Genomic DNA, 21,391 nt, shown 5'->3' on the forward strand with positions numbered 1-21,391 from the left:
TTAAAGTGCTTGAAAATATTAGAGGTAATGGCATGGTTAAAACATTAGAGTGATAGTGAATATCTTCATTTATTGCATGTAACCTCTATTAAGAATTATGTCCTGAAAAAACACTGTCATCAGTTCCACCAAACTAAATTACATAACTAATTCAGAACGGATGCATAAAATGTAAGTCCATAACAGCATTGTGTATTGGTAGAATGTAAAAGAGAATGATATAGTCTTTAATACTTTGTGTTTTGGGTCTGTATACTCAAAAAACATTAGTAAATAAAGTATTTATTTACTAAGTGCAATTATGTTTATGTTAAAAACCTGGGAAACAAATGGTAAAAGTTTTTCCAGCTATAATGCACTTTGCTTATGACACTGGTATTAAAGTTGTTGCCTGGCACATGCGCTATACCAAGGTTGCACTGTATTTGAAATATATATACTACCATAGGTCATTGAAAAATTGTTTTTCTCTCCTTTTTAATTTTTTATTTTTTATGACTTGGTTTTGGTCCATTATAGCCTCAGTTGCTGATGCACTAATAAAACCCAAACCCAACTCAGTCTCTTTTTTTTTTTTTTTCTCAAAATGGAGTAGGTCATATCATTAGATGTGCTTGATATTAATGGCACTGAGTGGCACTGTACAATATTGTATAAGATCCCTCTTTGCCTGAAACACAGCAGTAATTTATCTCATCACAAACCCTGACTTCCAATAATGTTTTGGCAGTATACTGACTCATGCACATCTGATGGCATGTTGCAGTTCCTCTAGAGTGGATAACAGTGGTTGTTCTGATGTTAGATCACCCTTTCAGTATCATCTCACACATACACCCTACAGCAGGGCTGCCCAGCTTCTGAGCATTAATGGGGACTACAATGTACCTTATCCATTAATCTACAGGCTGCAGTACTAAAATTCCCTACCACCTTGCAATCCCACAGGCCCAAATTAGAGCACCAAAGTCAAAGGGTGCCTGCTTGATTATGTATTTATACATATATATTATTTAAGGGAACTAGAATATGTCCCAATGTTCACACACCAAAATACCTCAAGCTAGTCCTATGTATGCCTCCTTTTAATATCTGATTAAGTGAATGTTGCTCTGATAAAATTAACGATGTAGTGCATATGTAGTAAATCAGTTTAGTGTACCAGAAGCTCCTCAGCTGAGGGGAACCCTAAATGCTCCCAGCGTTCTAAAACACTCCCATACATAAGGGTGCACAAAATCAAGTTTTACACCAAGGGTTACATTTCTCTCTCTCTCTCTCTCTCTCTCTCTCTCTTTCTTTCTTAAAACAAAAATGCCCTCTTTTCTCATTTAACCTTTAAATCAGCTTCTATAAGATAAACATAGATAATCTCAGTGCTTTCTATTCAATCACTAAGAATAGAACCTTTGAATAATTTATTCTTTGTTCCTAACTCATGAACAAACTCAAAATTTGATAATTTTGATGATGCCATTCCACTTTAACTTAGCAGGAATCCTCAACAGGAAAAATTCTACTTTTCCTTCTAGAAATTATCACTCACAAAAAAGAAACAAAAGTAAGCAAAAACTTTAATCTATGAACAAAGTTAGCTTGAAAAATACATATTTCTATTATCAGTGTAGAGAACATTACCTTTAAACTACATAACATCTGATATTATGTGAATCAGCTATATAAAATGCTTAATATCAAACACTGATTACATTATACTGGCCTACACTTTTTCACAGTTGTTTGTATTTTTCCCTTATAATTACATAAGTGCATCATTACATAATTTAAATTTCATTCATATGATTAACTCCTTTCTATAGCATAACCAGAGAAAGAAAATTGCACCAGATTTAAATGCATCTGTTAGAGTATTGTTTGTATCCATCTCTGTGTGTGCGTGCGCACGAAGAGAAGTTTACACCATCTTTGCTCTACAAAATTACTATATGTTCCTAGTAACATTTCTTTTCTTTTAAATTTTACCATTCATTCAACAACATTAAATCAGTTAAAATTCAATTATTTAAATTCCATTATTCATTAACATAATATGCACAAACAACAGCAAGCACCAAATTAACATCGCAACTGTTCATTATTTGGACAATAGCTTGCAGTAAACTGTGGGGAAAGGAAAAAAAAAAAAAAAAAAGCTGTAAAAAATTATTAGCTTGACCAGGATAATGATGACCAAGAGCTGCCAACACCACCTGAAGTCAGCCATCAAAGAGACTGACTATCGCCCAGAAAGGAGAGAGGAGACTTCACTCACACAGATAGAAGAAACAAAGACAAAGAAGGCACTCCGTGGCAGATGTTATAATGCCCTTGATCAAGACTACATAGTTAAGATGGCTTCCAGTACATGACTCTTGAGCGGAAGCCTCTTCCCTGAGACTGAAGGATTCATGCTTGCCATCCAAGGCCAGGTAATGAACACCAGGTACTACAGGAAATACTTCAAGGACCCCAGAGTGACAGATAACATATGTTGATGATGCCAGTCCAACATGTCACCAGGGGATGCAGGATGATCATCCAGATGGAGTACACCTATAGACCCAACTAGGTCACCAGGATGATACATCAGAAGCTAGCACAAAAATGCCAGTTGATCAAAGGAAGTGTACCATATTATAAGTACAAACTCTAGGCCATACTAGAGACACCTACTCACTATACTTGGACCATTCCATAATAACAGACAAGACGATCCCATGCAACAGAGCAGAAATAACCCTAATTGATCAAGCAGTGCTCAACACCAGCAACCTCCAGAAAATGTATGAGCAAAAGATCAGGAAGTACACAGACTTAAGACTGGAAGTCAAAGAATTGTAGCATATGGAACAAGTGATGACCATTCTGATCACTGTGTCAGCCAGCAGCATGATGCCAAAGAGCCTCCATAAGAATTTAATAGCAATAGACCTCCCAGAACAATCCTTAAACACTTGTAGGATAGTCAGCTAGTTCCTCAACCAACAGTAATAATAATTATAGTAACTGGACACAATCAACTGGCCCATGTACTTAGTACCAGTACCCATCACGGGAGCGGAAAAAATCCCATAAGGAGAAAAAATGTCGTAATAATAATATTCATTTGTTCATACAAAAGTCAAATACATATCTATGGCAAACAAGATAAGTCCCGATACAAGTCTGTTTGACCCTATAGCCATCAAATGGCTATAGGTCAGAGTCAAAATATTAAAGTTTAAAGTTACAATAAGATACAATGAAAAGAGTCGATTATTAATTAGTAATAAAAAAATAAAATTAACCATCCTACCAACCTTTGTGTCATCTGCAAACTTAGACAATAAACTTGGTATGTCTTTATCAATATTGTTAATAAATATTGGAAGCAGTAAAGTGCCCAGCACTAATCTCCGAGTGATGCCACTAATAACATTGGTGGCATCCCTCTGGGATCAGTGGTGGTCCCTTTACTGCATAGCAGTAATTTGTCTCTAATATCACACTGCTCAAATTTGTACAGCAATCTTTCATGTGGAACAGTGTGATATAAAAATAATTTTTTATACTATGTTATAGTAACAATCCTTTGTTACTACAATGTAATAGCTAATCAGATTGGTCACACATGATCTCCCCTTAAAATCTGTGCTGTGGTTTTTATATAACTGCATTCTTGTTAAGATGATCCTGCAATACTTCTTTAACTGCTGATTCCATTATTTTCTCTGGAACAGAAACAAGCTTAGAGGTCTTTAATTACTGACTTTGATCCTCCCTTTGTGACATTTCCACAAAGACATTATATATAGGAGAGACATTTGCACATCTTCAATCTATAGGGACCTCTTTTAAATTCAAGGATGCTCTTATGGTGGACAAATGTTTGCTTACCTCCCTTGCTGCTGCTGCTTCTAATATAAGTGGATAGATCCCAACACCCTGATGCCTTACTTACTTTTAGCTTCAGTTCCATTCCTTCTAGTATTAACATAAGCAGAAAACTTTTTTGGTACGTTTCTTTGCATTCTTAGCCAGGGATTTCATAACCTGCCTCAGCTTCCCAAACACCTCCTTAGTGACTTTATTGCAGACTACATAAAACCTACAGTATATACTGTGGTTTTATGTCTCCTGATCATTTGTAATCAGTCCGTGCATTTTTCTTCTCTGCCACTAGTCTTATCAGTTCATGTGATATCCATTTAGATTATTTCCCTGAATACTTTCCATATAGAATTTGCAGTTAGCAATATCAGCAGTTAGTTCCACTGAATTTAAGTGTCTAAGGCCATTGTAGTCACCTTTACAAAAGTAAAATCCCTTCCAAGGTAACCATGTATTCCCAAGAAAACATGCTCCAGGCCATCACACTTCCCTATCAGTCTGTAGCATTGTAGATATGCACAACAGGTTCATGGCTTCATATTGTTGGTTACCATGTCATGAGCATGATGAGATTCAACAGACCATTTTTCACTCTACTAGCGTATCTCTGATTCTCAGTAGGCAGCTTTAGTCATTTCTTTGTGTTGAAGCAGACAGTAATGGTATTTGGTGAGGTCATCTGCTGTTGTAGATTAGGGAGTGCAATATTTTGATGTATCACATGCATGGATACCTGCAGTTGTGCTCCTGATTGAAATGGGCTGTTATTTCTTTCACAGTGGTGGCATGTCTGTTGTCCAATACAATCCTCAAAATCCCATTACTGGTTTTCAGTCAGTTTGCACCCTGCTGTTGTTTTTTTGGCTTGTCTATCATTCCTTTTATCTTCTCACTACTGTTGTCTTTGCACCAATCATTTCACCCATTGTGGGAAAACTCGTTCCTACTTATACGGGATGTATCCAGTTATATTAAAGGAGGCCACAAAGGAAGTAAGCAAACCCTTAGCCATAATTATGAGAGCATCCTTGGATTCAGGGGAGGTCCCCACGGACCGGAGATGTGCAAATGTATCCCCAATTCACAAAGGGGGATCGAAGGGTGACACAAGTAATTACAGACCAGTTAGTTTAACTTCTGACCAGTATGTTTAACTAATAATGGATTCACTGGTTAAAGATGCATTGCAGGATCATCTAGACAAGACTGCAGCAATAATTCAGACACAGCATGGGTTTGTTAAGGGAAAGTCTTGTCTGACAAATTTGATTGGTTATTATGATGTGGTTACAAAGGAACTGGATGCAAAAAATAATTTTGATATCATTTACTTGGATTTCAGGAAAGCTTTTGACACTGTTGCACATGGAAGACTACTGTACAAATTGGAACATAATCGTATTAAGGGTAAATTGCTACAATGGATAAAAGGATGGTTGAGTGGGAGAAGACAGAGGGTGGTAATCAATGGGTGCTGCTCTTCATGGACTAATGTTATTAGTGGAGTCCCACAGGGATCGGTGCTGGGTCCACTGTTGTTTTTATATTTATCAATGATATTGATGAAGGTATATCAGACTTAGTGTCGAAATTTGCAGATGATACAAAGGTTGGCAGAGTTGTTAATGATAGTAATGGCAGTGTGCTACTGCAACAGGATCTAGAAAATTTGGGCAGATGGGCTGAGAAGTGGCAACTGAAGTTTAACCTTGACAAATGCAAAGTACTGCATATGGGTAGAAGTAACCCCAGAGAAACGTATCAGCTGTGTGGTACTACACTTAAGGTGGTAGAAAATGAAAAAGATCTGGGAGTAATTGTGCAGTCAGATGTAAAGTTTTCTGAGCAATGCAGTCAGGCTGCCAGGGCAGGTCATGGGGTTTTGTCAATGATATATAGGAATTTTGCTAGCAGGGAAAAGGAGGTGACTGTCCCTCTGTAAAAGGCAATGGTCAGGCCATGCCTTGAGTACTGCGTACAGGTCTGGAGGCCTCATTTTAGGAAGGACATAGATTTCCTTGAGCGTATACAGAGAAGGGCAACAAGATTGGTGAGGGGAATGAAGGGATCCTCTTACCAAGAAAGGCTTAAGTTTTGCAAATTGCCGTGGCTGGGGACTAGGTACCTGCGCAGTGAGCTGATTGAGGTGTATAAGGCCTTGAATGCATTGAGCACGCTGAATTCTGATGGGATTCTTCCACTTGTTTAGATTACGAACCTAAGGGGGCATAAATTCAAATTAAGGAAAGACAGATGTAGAATAGATGTGTGGAAATTTGCCTTTAGCCAGTGGATGGTTGATTGACCATTCAATTTTTAAAGTTAATTTTCATTGATATTTAGCTAATTTTATTATGGTAATTACGAGATCTGTCTTAAACACGTCACAGGGTATCGTGACCCACATGGAAATAGCCAATGGCGATTTATGGATGTGTCATGATTTAATCCGTTGCGGAAACTGTGGAATGTTTTCCAAGGTCGACCTGGTGACTAATCATAGCTCACCTGGGGATTCTTTTCTTTATGATCGATGTAAGGAGTGCACGAATCTTAAATTACAATGTGGTGCACTGATGGAACAATTTGAGTCACTGAAAAAAACGAGTGCTTGCCTCGAGAATAATGCACATGGGAGCTCATCCGGGACTCAAGACTCCAGCAATCTACCAAGTGATGCACTCCTGATTCAGGCCTCAAAACAGAAAAACCAGTGCAAACTACTCTGGTTCAAAAGGACTTTGTTTTATTAGGAGACTCTAATGTCAGGGAAAATGGGAATATCTTTTGTAATAAGGATAGGTGGAGTAGAACCAGGGTATGTCTGCCGGGAGCAACTATTAATGATGTCACCAACAGATTATCAGATTTTAAGGCGGATAAAGAGAATATTATTATTCGTGTGGGGGACTAATGACTTTAAACGTACACAATCTGACGATTTGTTGGAAAAATACAGGATCATGCTGAGGAAATTAGTATTAGTATTAGTAATGGCCGCATGGTGCAAGAAAGCCTATGGCTTGTGCTGCACCAGCCAAAAAAAAAAAAAAAAAAACATATAAAACAATGATAAAAAAAAAATAATAAATAATAATAATTAATAAAAGAAATGGAAATTAAACCTATCATCTTGTGCACTTCCCTGACCTGAAGGTACTATCCAGATGACCTTTGAATTTCCCCAAACTGTCAGCCTCTATCACCCATGTAGGCAAACCTATTCAGTAATTTATAACTCACTGGCTAAAATAAAACTTCCTGCAGTCCAATCTAAACATTTAATTTGAATTTATGTCCCCTAGTTCTAGTATCATTTATAATCTTGAAACTTTCATCCTCATTCATTTTACTGATGCCTCTCAGAACCTTAAACACCTCTATCAAATCTCCTCTAAGGTGTCTAGTTTTCAAACTCTGCAACCCACATATTCAGAGTCTTTCTTCATAAGAACGCCCTTTTACCGATCGCACCAGGCGAGTTACCCGTCTTTGCACCCTTTCAAGAAGCTCAATGTCTTTCTTTAGGTGCGGTCTCCATACTTGAACACAGTATTCCAAGTGTGGTCTAACAAAAGCCTTATATAAAGGGATTATCACATCCCTATCTCTACTTGCAAAAGTTCGATAGATCATCGATAGGACACCATGGGCCTTCCTTGCAACCTGTTTACAAATGCCACGAGCTAGGCCACAATGTCTGTGTCTGCAATTCTGCCCAGACACGATAGGAGGGATTATATGTTAAAAGCCTTGTGGATTAACTCAAAACTTGAAGGACTCTGCAAGGCTGTTGTTTGTGTTTGTTATTTGGTTTTTAGGAGCATTAGCAACTAAGGCCATATTGTTCCGGGAATATGCGGTGGTCTTTCCGCATCCTCCGTATTTGGTGGTGACAGGCTCGAACCCCGGTCTAATCAAGAAGCATATGCTACGCACTCCTGCTGCTCCTTCCCATCTGGCTACGGAGGCGCAAGCAAGGCTTTTGTGGGGAAATTTCTATCAGCTTGGCCAACACTTGTAAGTAGAAGGAATTTGTTTTGTAGAGACAGGATACACTTAAACAATGGTGGTGCAAAAGTTTTTGCCAGTATTATTGAGGATACCTTAAAGGTTCAGGGAAACTGCTAGTTAGGGGGGATGTGAGTATCTGATAATATTGGTCAAAGTAACTCTTGCACATACCTCAAAAGTTCTTATCTGTTACCCCAACTGGACATATATTATCTAGATGTTCTGGGGGGAGAAACGTTTCTGGTGAGCGGGTAGCTAATGCCAGGGGGGAGAGAGCCTAAAAAACTTCAGGGTTGTGTTAGGGTTGTTAAATATACAAGAACAGTTAAGTCTTAATTGTTTATATAGTAATGTTAGAAGTGTCGTCAATAAAATGAGCGAATTCGAACTGCTGGTTAAAACAAGTAACATGGACATAATAGGGCTTACAGAAACATGGTGCCACCCGGAAATAGGGGATGATGAGTTTCAGTATGGCTTGTATAATGTATTTAGGAAGGATAGGGTAGATAGAAGGGGTGGTGGGTTAATGCTTCTTATCAGAAGCAGCCTGAGTGCGACAATAGCTTTCCTGGATTCAGGTGTTTCACGTGCTAGTATAGAATCTGTATGGTGTGAGATAATTGGAAACAACGGTATAATGCGAGTAGGAGTAATCTACAGACCAGATGATTGTGAAGATTATGACGAAAGCCTCAACATGCAAATGGAATGGGCAAGTAAGCGTCAATGTCTTATTATGGGTGACTTCAATTTGCCTCTAACTGATTGGAGTAAATGGGAAGGAAACTCGACATGGGGAACAAAATTTTTAAATCAACTAGACGTCTGTTATTTGTATCAACATGTCAGGGAAAGTACTAGAGAAAAGAATATCCTAGACCTCATCATTACCTATGAATCAGATGACATAACAGGGCTGACAGTAGAGGAACCACTAGCAGGAAGTGATCACGGACTTCTACGGTGGATGATGAAGAGAGAGGTAGTAGTAGTAGTAAAAGGCAAAGGAATGGGATATAATTTCAGAAAAGGCAATTACGATGCCTTAGGGTGCTACATGGCCTCTATTAACTGGGTAGATATCGCATAGAGAACGAATACAATGAACTGTGGTATGCTTTTAAAACATTAATCACAGATGCCTTGAATGCATATTTACCATTAAAAAATACTCCACGAGGAGGGTTCCAAGTTGGATGAATAGTGAAGTTGCCTCATTACTTGAGCAGAAAAAGGTGGCACGGAAAGGTTACAGAGCAATAAAAAGTACTGAAGCCTATAACAGCTACAAGATGATCTGTAATAGAGCCACAGAAAAGTTCGACAGGCAAAGGCAGTTTATGAGAAATTGCTAGCAAAGTGGGGGGGGGGATAAGGAATTCTTCACATATATAAATGCTAAGAAAAGCAGGACAAACCAGATCGGACCGTTACGTAAGGGAAAGGGGATAGTATTAAATACACCAGCAGCTGCCATTGCAGATGAACTCAACAGTTATTTTGCATCGATATTTACAGGTGAAAAACCTTTTGTGGCAGTGGGAAATTTTGTGAGAGCAAAGTTGAAAAATATGTAATTAAAGATATTGAAATTTTGCAAGATTATGTAATGAAAAAACTTTCGAGCCTACAAGCTAGTAAGGCTCCTGCAGTTGATGGAATATACCCTATAATCTTAAGGGAGGCGGCAGGTGAGTGCATTGAACCATTGAGGCTAATTATGTGAGCAACACTAGCCTCTAGGGACATTCCGTTGGATTGGAAGAGTGCCAATGTATCTCCCATACATAAGGGTGGTTCTAAGAGTGAAGTGGGAAATTATCGACCTGTCAGTCTGACTTCAGTGGTAGGGAAAATCGTGGGAGCAATGATCAAGGGTGGAATTCAGGATCATTTGGATAGAATTGAAATTCTCAATTCAAATTTACAAAAGGGAAAATCATGTTTAACAAATCTGATTCGCTATTTTGAAAGGATCACTCATGAGCTGGATTTAGGAAATAATTTCGAAATTGTTTATTTAGATTTCAGCAAATATTTTGACTGTCCCACATCAGCGGTTGCTTTATAAGTTAGAACAGGTTGGAATCACTGGGAAAATCCTTAAATGGATAGCAGGATGGCTTCAGGGCAGGAGGCAGAGGGTTGTGATAAATGGCTATTACTCAGATTGGGTTGATGTAAGAAGTGGGGTTCCCCAAGGATCAGTATTAGGACCACTATTGTTTTTAATTTTCATAAACGACATAGATAGAGGCCGTGATGTCTAAATTTGCAGATGATGTTAAAATTGGTAGAGTAGTTAATGATAACTGTCAAGCTGAGCTTCTTCAGAGAGACCTAGACAGACTTAAGGGATGGTCAGAAAAATGGCAGCTATGCTTTAATCCAGCAAAGTGTAAGGTATTGCACCTGGGGAGGTAACACCAAAATAACTTATACACTTGGTAGAGTTGAACTAAAGCCGGTAGTGGAGGAAAGGAACTTGTGTGTTAAGATACAGTCAGACTTTAAGTTCTCTGAGCATTGTAAACAGGTTGCAAGGAAGGCTCATGGTGTCCTGTCGATGATCTATCGAACTTTTGCAAGTAGAGATAGGGACTTGATAATCCCATATAAGGCGTTTGTTAGACCACACTTGGAATACTGTGTTCAAGTATGGAGACCGCACCTAAAGAAAGACACTGGGCTTCTTGAAAGGGTGCAAATACAGGTAACTCGCCTGGTTTGATCGGCAAAAGGGAGTTTTTAAACTAGATGCCTTAGGGGAGATTTTATTGACGTGTTTAAGGCTCTGAGAGGCATCAGTAAAATGAATGAGGACAAAATTTTCAAGATTATATAAATGATGCTGGAACTAGGGGACATAAATTCAAGTTACAGGGGGAGATGTTTAGATTGGACTGCAGGAAGTTTTATTTTAGCCAGCGAGTTATAAATTACTGGAATAAGTTGCCTACATGGGTGGTAGAGGCTGACAGTTTGGGGAAATTCAAAGGTCATCTGAATAGTACCTTCGGGTGAGGGAAATGCATAGGATGATAGGTTTAATTTCCTTTTTTTTTTTATTATTAGGTTTTTTTTTTGTTTGTTTTTTTTTTTTTGGCTAGTGCAACATAAGCCATGGGCTTTCTTGCACCATGCGGCCATTACTAATACTAACTGCCGGAACAAACTTCCATCTGTCGTTGTGGAAGTTGATAGGTTAAATAAATTTAAGGAGGAACCAGACAAACATTTAGAGGGAATGGTTGTGTGATTTTTTTTTTTTTGGCTGATGCTGCATAAGCTCATACACTTGCTTTCTTGCATCACATGCCACTACTACTATACAATCAAAGATGTAGAAGTAACATTGTTTGGCCACTGTGCCAACTACAATGTCTTCTCCATGATTGCTATGGATACTCCAAGTTACAAGGGATGTATAGCTTGAGTTACGTGTCAAAGTCACATTACACATCAGTCTATTTGCATGTCAATTTGTGATGTTCCTGATAAGTGTGCATTGTGTACATGATTACATACATAAATATAAATGTAAATAGAGAGATGTTTATAAAAAATAATGCAATTTTCCATGTACTGCAACTACTTTTGTCTTTTGCATTAGGGTCCAGAATTGTTATCAAAATACATTGGAGCAAGTGAACAAGCTATAAGAGATGTGTTTATGAAGTTTGTATTTCATTTTTTTTTTTTTTTTTTTTTTTGCTTTCATTTATTTTAATTCAATAATTTTTTCATAAATGAATATGGTATACAGTCGAACTTGGTTATAATGAGATCATGGTTGTAATGAGCAAAAAGCCATAATGATTTTAATTTACGCATATTCTGATACAATCACTCACTGTTATAACGAGCGTACTGCACAGATATACCGAACAAATTTTGATAACTCTCCAAGTATTCTTAATTGCTTGGGTAATTGAAAAACCGTCTTTTCCAATTCTTGGAAGAGACGAAAATAAAGAGACGACTTAGTTTTATGACCACCTGCATCGGATTAGCAGCCGGTTGATGACCTTGTCCTTCGGGGTACTGGGTCTATACAATAATGCATTGGCGTTCCGCTTGTCGCATTACCCTTATTTACAGATTGTCTTGTATTCGCTGAACCATAAATTTATTTCGGGACTTCTAAGAACTTTGTATGCATTTCGGGCTTCTGAGAACTTTGCATGCAGATAACTTTATCATTTTAAAATAAAATCAGTTAGAAACGAACCCTTCTTTTGGAAACATGTCTATTAACAAAAGAAAGTGTCTCTCAATTTGCAAAAAAGTCAAAATTATTCGTGAGTTAGAATGTGGTGCAAAAAATGTTGAAGTGTGTAAAAAGTTTTCTTTGTCCTCTTCCAGTGTATCAACATTGTAGAAGAATAAAAATGTTTACATATTGGCACGGGAAAAGAACATAGCTGAAAAAAAAATTTAGAAAGTGCGAGGTTACAAATGTTGATAAAGCATTACTTCAATGGTTTGCCACACAAAGAAGTGCTGGATTTTCAATAGATGGTCCGATCTTGAAAGCTCAAGCGGAAAATTGGGATGCGGCGGTTTTGTATGTTAACAATGGTTGGCTGGATCGATTTAAAAACTAACATAACATTGTTTATGCAAAAATTAGTGGAGAATCTCAATCTGCAAATACAATAATGGCAAATAAATGGATTGACTGTGTTTGAGCAGAAATTAGGAAAGATTTCAGTGACGAAGACATCTGCAACAGTTGTGCTACTGCAACAGGATATAGAAAATTTGGTCAGATGGGCAACTGAAGTTTAACATTGACAAATTCAGAGTACCGCATTTGTCAATACATGGGGTTACTGACATTTGTCAGTAACCCCATGTATTGACAAATCGGTACATTCCTACACACATTCCTACAATTGGTACATTCCTCTGCGGTTACTGACATTTGTCAGTAACCGCAGAGGAATGTACCAATTGTGTGGTACTGCACTTAGGGCAGTAGAAAATGAAAAAGACCTGGGTGTGATTGTGCAGTCAGATATGAAGTTTTCTGAGCAATGCTGCCCGTGCAGGTTATGAGGCATTGTCAGTGATATACAGGAATTTTGCTAGCAGGGAAAAGGAGGTGATTATCCCTTTGTATAAGACCTGTATGCAGTACTCAAGGCGTGGCCTTGAGTACTGCATACAGGTCTGAAGGGCTCATTTTAGGAAGGATGTAGAGTTGCTTGAGTGTATACAGAGAAGGGCAACAAGATTGGTGAGGGAAGCGAAGGGATTCTCTTACCAAGAAAGTTCTGCAAATTGCAGCAGCTGGAGAATAGGCACCTGCAAGGTATAAGGCATTAAATGGGTTGAGCACGCTGAATTCTGATGGGATTCTTCCGCTTGCTCAGATTATGAACCTGAGGGGCATAAATTCAAATTGAGGAAAGAAAGTTGTAGAATAGATGTGTGGAAATTTGCCTTTAGCCAGTGGGCGGTTAATTGCTGTAACAAACTTCCACCTGTCATGTAAGTTGATAGCATAAATGAATTAATTCAATGAGGAACTGGACAAACTTTTAGAGGGAGTGGTTGTGTGAAATTGGGGTTTTTTTTTTTTTTTTTTTTTTGACTGATGCTACATAATCTCATATGCTTGCTTTCTTGCATCACATGCCGGCTACAATGCCGACGAATCAGGGCTTTTTTATAATTTGACACCTGACAATACATTTAAATTCAAAGGGGGAAAATGTGTTGGTAGAAAAAATCAAAGGCTCGCTGACGGCGCTTGTATGCGCAAATATGACAGGAACTGATTAAAAAAAAAAAAACTGTTTGCTGTCAGAAAATCATTAAAACCTCAGTGTTTCAAAAACGTAAGGAAACTTCCTGTGGATTACACTGCAAACAAGAACGCTTGGATAACTTCAGATAATTTTCAGGATTATGTAAATGATTGGAATTAGGAGCTATTCAAAAAGAAGAAATATATTTTGTTTGTTGATAACTGTCCTGCACATCCCCAGATTCAAAATTTATCCAACGTTAAGCTAGTGTATCTGCCTCCCAGTGCAACGTCAATTTTACAACCAATGGACATAGGTGTAATCAAGAGTTTGAAAAGATTTTATAAAAGATTTCTAGTTTTAAATCTGATCAGCCAAAGAGAACAGAAACTTACCGCGTCTATATCGATATTGGATGCTATAAATTTATTGAATGATGCATATAACAATATTACTTAGACAATCATATCAAATTGCTTCAAGAATTCGAAATTAAATTCAAATGAAATTTCAATTGTAGATGAAGAAGAAGGAAACGAAGTAAACAACTTACCATTATCCCAATGGTTACTATGTAACAACATTGTAGGTTTTAATACAGATAAAATAGATGAATTTGTACAAGTCGATAACAATTTATTAACTAGTAGTCCTCCTACAGAAAATGACATTGTAGTTGCCATGCTCAACAAAGACGATGATTGTGATGATGATATAATGACAATTGAAAGTGAATCAAAATCAGTGCCGACAATCTCACAAGCTCAAGGTGCAATGGACACATTAGTCAATTTCTTTGAAAGGGACTGAGGCTACTAGTAGTAGTAGTGGTGGCATGTGACGCAAGAAAGCAAATGTATGAGCTTATGCAGCATCAGCCAAAAAAAAAAAAAAAAAATCACACCATTCCCTCCAAATGCCTGTCCAGTTCCTCCTTAAATTTATTCAACCTATCAACTTCCACAACGTCAGATGGAAGTTTGTTCCAGTAATTAACCACCCGTTGGCTAAAGGCAAATTTCCGCACATCTATTCTATATCTGTCTTTTCTTAATTTGAATTTATGCCCCCTTAGGTTCATAATCTGAACAAGTGGAAGGATCCCATCAGAATTCAGCGTGCTCAACCCATTCAAGGCTTTATACACCTCAATCAGATCACTTCGCAGATGCCTACTCTCCAGGTGCAATTTGTAGAACTTGAGTATTTCTTGATAAGAGGATCCCTTCGTTCCCCTCACCAATCTTGTTGCCCTTCTCTGTACATGCTCAAGTAAATCTACATCCTTCCTAAAATGAGGCCTCCAGACCTGTACGCAGTACTCAAGGCGTGGCCTGACCATTGCCTTATACAGAGGGATAATCACCTCCTTTTCCCTGCTAGCAAAATTCCTATATATCATTGACAAAACCCCATGACCTGCCCTGGCAGCCTGTCTGCATTGCTCAGAAAACTTCATATCTGCCTGCACAATTACTCCCAGGTCTTTTTTCATTTTCTACCACCTTAAGTGTAGTACCACACAGTTGGTACGTTTCTCTGGGGTTACTTCTACCCATATGTAGTACTTTGCATTTGTCAAGGTTAAACTTCAGTTGCCACTTCTTAGCCCATGTGCCCAAATTATCTAGATCCTGTTGCAGCAGCACACTGCCATTACTGTCATTAACAACCCTGCCAACCTTTATATCATCTGCAAACTTCGACATTAAGCCTGATATACCTTCATCAATATCATTGATAAATATACCAAACAACAGTGGACCTAACACCGAACCCTGTGGGACTCCACTAATAACATTAGTCCAAGAAGAGCAGCACCCATTGATTACTACCCTCTGTCTTCTAGCACTTAACCATCCTTTTATCCATTGTAGCAACTTACCCTTAATACCATTCTGCTCCAATTTGTACAATAGTCTTCCATGTGCAACAGTGTCAAAAGCTTTCCTGAAATACAAATATATGATATCAAAATTATTTTTTGCATTCAGTTCCTTTGTAACCACATCATAATATCCTATCAAATTTGTCAGACAAGACTTTCCCTTAACAAACCCATGCTGTGTCTGAATTATTGCTGCAGTCTTGTCTAGATGATCCTGCAATGCATCTTTAACCAGTGACTCCATTATTTTACCCGGAACAGAAGTTACTAACTGGTCTGTAATTACTCGTGTCACCCTTCGATCCCCCTTTGTGAATTGGGGATACATTTGCACATCTCCAGTCCGTTGGAACCTCCCCTGAGTCCAAGGATGCTCTCATAATTATTGCTAAGGGTTTGCTTAATTGCTTTGCCGCCTCCTTTAATATAACTTGATAGATCCCATCCACCCCAGGTGTTTTTCTTACGTTTAACTTCAACAATTTCTCTTCCACTTTGCTCTTAGTTATTACAAAATCATTAAGTATCTTGCTACAATTTGATAACCTTTTGCCATTTTCAAACCTTAATTCCTCACGTGTGAATGTAGATGCAAAATACTCATTCAGTTTGTTTGCTATCTGAGCAGGATCATCAACAGTCGAACCATCGATGTCAAGTGGACCAATCAAATTCATACCCTTCCTTTTAGAGTTTATATAAGTAAAGAAACCTTGCTATTTTTCTTAGCATCTTTTGCCAAGGATTTCTCGTAATCTGCCTTCACCTGCCGAACCTCCTTTGTGACCTGATTACAGATTAACTTATATCTGCCATAGGCTTCTGAGTCGCTTGATAATTTATATGCATCCCATGCATATAAATTATCAAATTATAAATTATATAAAGTAATGAGACTTTCAACATGTTGAGTGTTTTAAGGAGAAACTTAAGAAATATCAAAGTGAAATCTTTAAAACAAACATCAATTTTAAGATTAATAAATAAAGACTAATAAATAAAGACCCACTTCAGCACACTGTGCTGAAGTGGGATTTACTCAAGGAGGTAACTACCATCAGAGGTAAAGGGAAGGGTTTTTGCTTTCGTAAAGGCGACTATGCTGGTCTGAGACAGTATTTAAATTCTATACAGTGGGACCAACTGATGATGTTACCAACAGCAAATTCAAAATGGGAAGCATTCAAGGAACTAATCTTGGAAGCTACCAGGCTTTACATACCAACCAAGAAATATTGTTCAAGGTTCAGGCCTAAATGGTTGTCAGATGAACTAATGAGACATATGGCAGAGAAGAAAAATGCATGGGATACATACAAATTAATGGGTGACGTGGAAGCCTATGATAGATATAAGTTGGTCTGTAACCAAGTCACAAAGGAGATTAGGCAGGCAAAGGCAGATTATGAGAAATCCTTGCAAAGGATGCAAAGAAAAACAGAAAAGAGTTCTTTACCTATTTAAACTCAAGAAGGAAAGGGATGAATCAGATTGGTCCACTGGATGTTGATGGTTCAACAGTTGAGGATCCAGCTCAGGTGGCTAACAATCTAAACGAGTATTTTGCATCTACATTCACACATGAGGAGTTATTCAGGAAGGGGAATGTCGTAGGTGAAGTAAACATTGGCAGTGAGCTAGATGATTTTCTAATAACTGAGAGGAAAGTGGAGGAGAAATTGTTGAGGATAAACATAAAAAAGGCACCCGGGGTGGATGGGATCTATCCAGTTATATTAAAGGAGGCAGCAAAGGAAGTAAGCAAACCCCTAGCCATAATTATGAGAGCTTCTTTGGACTCAGGGGAGGTACCCATGGACTGGAGATGTGCAAATGTAACCCCAATTCACAAAGGAGGATCAAAGGCTGACACAAGTAATTATAGACCTGTTAGTTTAACTTCGGTTCCAGGAAAATTAATGGAGGCACTGGTTAAAGAAGCACTGCAGGATCATCTGGACAAGAATTCAGTTATAGCTCAGACACAGCATGGGTTTGTTAAGGGCAGGTCTTGTCTGACCAATTTGATTGGATACTATGATGTAGTCACAAAAGAACTGGATGCAGGGAATAACTTTGATATTATATATTTGGATCTTAGAAAGGCTTTTGATACTGTTGCGCATGGAAGACTGCTGCACAAATTGGAGAAGTGTGGCATTCGAGGCAAATTGCTGCTATGGATAAAGGGATGGTTGAGTGGCAGAAGACAGAGAGTGGTAATCAATGGACACTGCTCAACGTGGACTAATGTTATTAGTGGAGTTCCTCAGGGTTCAGTGTTGGGTCCATTGTTGTTTTCTGTATTTATAAATGATATTGATGATGGTGTATCAGGCTTAATGTCCAAGTTTGCAGACGATACAAAGGTTGGCAGGGTTGTTAAGGACACTACTGATACTATGCTGCTGCAACAGGATCTGGAAAGGTTGAGCAGATGGGCTGAGAGGTGGCAAATGAAGTTTAACATTGACAAATGTAAAGTACTACATATGGGAAACAGTAACCCCAGATCAACGTATCAACTCTGTGGTACTACGCTGACAGTGGTAGAGAATGAAAAGGACCTGGGGGTAATTGTGCAGGCAGATATGAAGTTCTCTGAGCAGTGCAGACGAGCTGCAAGAGTAGCTCATGGTGTCTTGTCAATGATATACAGGAATTTTTCTAGCAGGGACAGGGATGTGATTATTCCCTTGTATAAGGCATTGGTCAGGCCACACCTTGAGTACTGTATACAGGTCTGGAGGCCTCATTTCAAGAAGGATGTAGAGCTGCTGGAACGAGTACAGAGAAGGGCAACAAGATTAGTGAATGGAACAAAGGGTTGCTCTTACGAAGAAAGGCTTAAGTTTTGCAAATTACAGAGCCTGGAGACTAGGCATCGCCGAGGTGATCTGATAGAGGTGTACAAGGCTTTGAATGGCTTGAGCATGCTCAATGCCGATGGAATTCTTCCTCTTGCTCAGAATAATCACCTGAGAGGGCATAAATTCAAATTGAGGAAGGACGGATGTCGGATAGATGTGCGGAAATTCGCCTTTAGCCAGCGGGCAGTTGGTTTGTGGAATAGACTTCCATCGCTTGTTGTTGAAGTTGATAGCCTAAACAAATTTAAGGCTCAGCTGGACAGGTATTTCGAACGAATTGAGGGGTGAAATGGGAGTAGTGGTTGTTGTTTTTTTTTTTTTTTTTTGGCTGATGCTGAATAAGCTTGCTTTCTTGCATCATATGCCTCTACTAATGCTAATTGAAATTGTGTTTATTATTAAAGATTTTTTTTTTATGAAAACCCCAAACACAAGAGGTATTAGAACCTATAGTACTTAGTACTGTGCTTGGGTTGGAGGTTGAGAAGATGAAAGAAGATATTTGTTGACATTAGACTTTAACTTCTGTAGACTGTAATTTTCAGGGAATACGTGTGAAGGAAGGTTGTTCTAGAAAACGGCAGTTGAATGAATAAATGATGAAAAGTTGGTTCTGTGAGTTTGATGTTGGACAGTAAATGGATGTTGCCTGGTGGCAGCATGTGTTTGAACTGTTTTGAAAGAGAGAGTGGGAATTATACAAGCCATCAGAAAAACAGTGCCCATGGAAGTATTTGTTGAAAAAGGCATGCAGCAGAAACAGTACGTCTATGAGACAGAGAGTGGAGAGACTCTGATAGAGATGAATCATTAATTAACCTAACTGCCCTCTTCTAGAAGCCTGAGAGAGAGGTTTTGGGGGCACCGCCCCAGATGTCTGAACAATACTCCATGGTAAGGGCGGATTTGCGATTTGTATAGAGTGAACAGCTGTTTGGAAGAAAAGTAACACCGAGAGCGAAAGAGAAAACCATGTTTTTTAGATGGAGAGGAAGCAATATTTGTAATGTGCTTGTGCCAGGAGAGATTAGAAGTCAGGGTAATCCCCAAAAGGGATGTATCATTTTGCCTAGAAATCGGAGTGTCACCAAAGATAAGCATGGGAGCAGAAGAATCCTTTTTGCGAGATATAAGACAAGACTGAGTTTTAGAAAGATTGAAATCAACCAAGTTGTCTTTGCCCCACTGGAGAATTACCTGCAGATTGCCATTTAAGGAATTGGTAGCAGATTTTCAAGAAGTTGAAGCTGATTGAGCAGGGCAAGGTTTCTCAAAATGGAAAGTGGAATGCAATGTGCTATCATCAGCAAAACTATGGATAGGGTTTCCAGTCAATAGAAGAAGGTCATTAATATACAAGAGGAAAAGAGTGTTGGGAATCAGAGAGAAAACTGGATAACCAATTACAAAAAACAATTGGCAAACCATAAGATGGAAGCTTGTTTAGAAGACTTTTATGCCAAACACGATCAAAAGCCTTTGAGATGTCAAGAGCAACTGCTTGTGTTTCACCAGATCTTTCCATTGAAGTAACATAAGCCAGAATATCACCAGTGGATCGATACTGACAGAATCCATACTGGTGATCGTTGATCAGACGGAAGGTTTCTAGGTAGTTTAAGAGTTGGCAGTTAATTGATTACTCCATTACTTTAGAAAGAGTAGAAGTAATTGCAATGGGATGATAATTGGATGAGAGAGACTTGTCACTCTTTTTAGGAACTGACTGGATATGAGGAAATTTCCAAGCAGAATGAAAAACACTTTTGGAATAAGAAAGTGAAAAAAAGGTGGCAAAGAATAGGAGTAAGTTCAGGAGCACAAGTTTTGAGAACAAGTGGAGAAATACCATCAGGACCTGGCGCTTTCTTGGCATCAAGATTCGTCAAAATCCTTCTGACATCCTTTTAACGGAAGACCACAGGAGGCATTGAATGGAGCTTGTTGGGAATGGTGCGAGGTGTTTTACCAAGATCATTAATACATGAGTTAGAAGAAAACTGGGATGCTAGCAGGGTCCACTTTATCCTAAGAGTAGAAAACTTGCGCAAGAAGCGAGTTTTCTACCCTTAGCCTGTTCAAAGTCTAGTTTGGGCTGATTGATGACCACTTTACGATTGTTGCGAGCTTTGGTGTAGAAAGAAAATGAAACTGAAGAATTGGAAACAATCCAATTACAATATGCAATGTTCTTCTCTTGAACAGCCTTAGCACATTTATTGGAAAACCAAGGTTTAGATAGAGGACGAGATTTTAAAGTGGAATAAAGGATTCCATTCCTACAAGAATAATTTCACTGACACGATCTGAGCAAACGTTGACATCAGAAGTTTTGAAACAGTAATCCAACCAAGGAAAAGAACAAAAGAAATCTCGCAGGTCATCCCATTTTGCATTCTTGTAATGCCAAACAATACAAGGTTGGGAATGGCCATGAGATAAAGGCTCTATTGGAGAAAAGACAATCACCAAGTTGTGATCTGAGGTGCCTAAAGGACCACTCACTTCAACCGTGTACTTAGAAGGGTTGTTTGTGAGAAAAAGATCAGGTGTGTTGGCTGTATGGTTAGGATTGTCCAGTATTCTTGTAGGTAAATGAACAATCTGTGCGAGGTCATTAGAAATTGCAAAAGCCTCAGCATCTCGACCAGCTGGGTCGGTGTGACTAGAAAACGGAAGCCAGCTGGAGTTGTGAACATTAAAATCACCAAGGAAAATTACTTCACTGTTAGAAAAGTTGGACTGGAGAAAGTCAAAGAGCTCCAAGTGATTAGTGGAGTTGGGAGAACGGTAGAGACAACAGATGAATTTGACACAATGAGATAGAAAGATTTTAAGCTTGTGAAGGTCGAATAGAGGAGATTCCAAATTACCAAGTCTCTTACAGGGAATATCAGAACAGACATATGCACAAGTACTACCTTTGAGGCGAAAGGAATCATACAGCGAATAATTTGGGCAACTGAGATGAGCAGTATTTGAATCAACAG

At 38.5% G+C, this 21,391-nt stretch overlaps 1 protein-coding gene across 2 annotated transcripts in view; it reads left to right on the top strand.

Annotated features, from left to right (window-relative positions):
• The window catches only part of LOC150090664 (peroxisomal ATPase PEX1-like), a 311,554-nt gene that overhangs the window by 225,981 nt on the left and 64,182 nt on the right, over positions 1–21,391 (top strand). For both annotated transcript variants that reach the window (XM_090379348.1, XM_090379356.1), the window contains exon 15: positions 11,501–11,565. In XM_090379348.1, coding sequence (XP_090235474.1) covers positions 11,501–11,565 — 65 coding nt within the window. The remainder of the gene's footprint in view (positions 1–11,500; positions 11,566–21,391) is intronic.

Source organism: Mastigoproctus giganteus, chromosome 1, assembly GCF_048544385.1.
Source record: "Mastigoproctus giganteus isolate SK-2022 chromosome 1, ASM4854438v1, whole genome shotgun sequence".
Lineage (NCBI taxonomy): Eukaryota > Metazoa > Arthropoda > Arachnida > Uropygi > Thelyphonidae > Mastigoproctus > Mastigoproctus giganteus.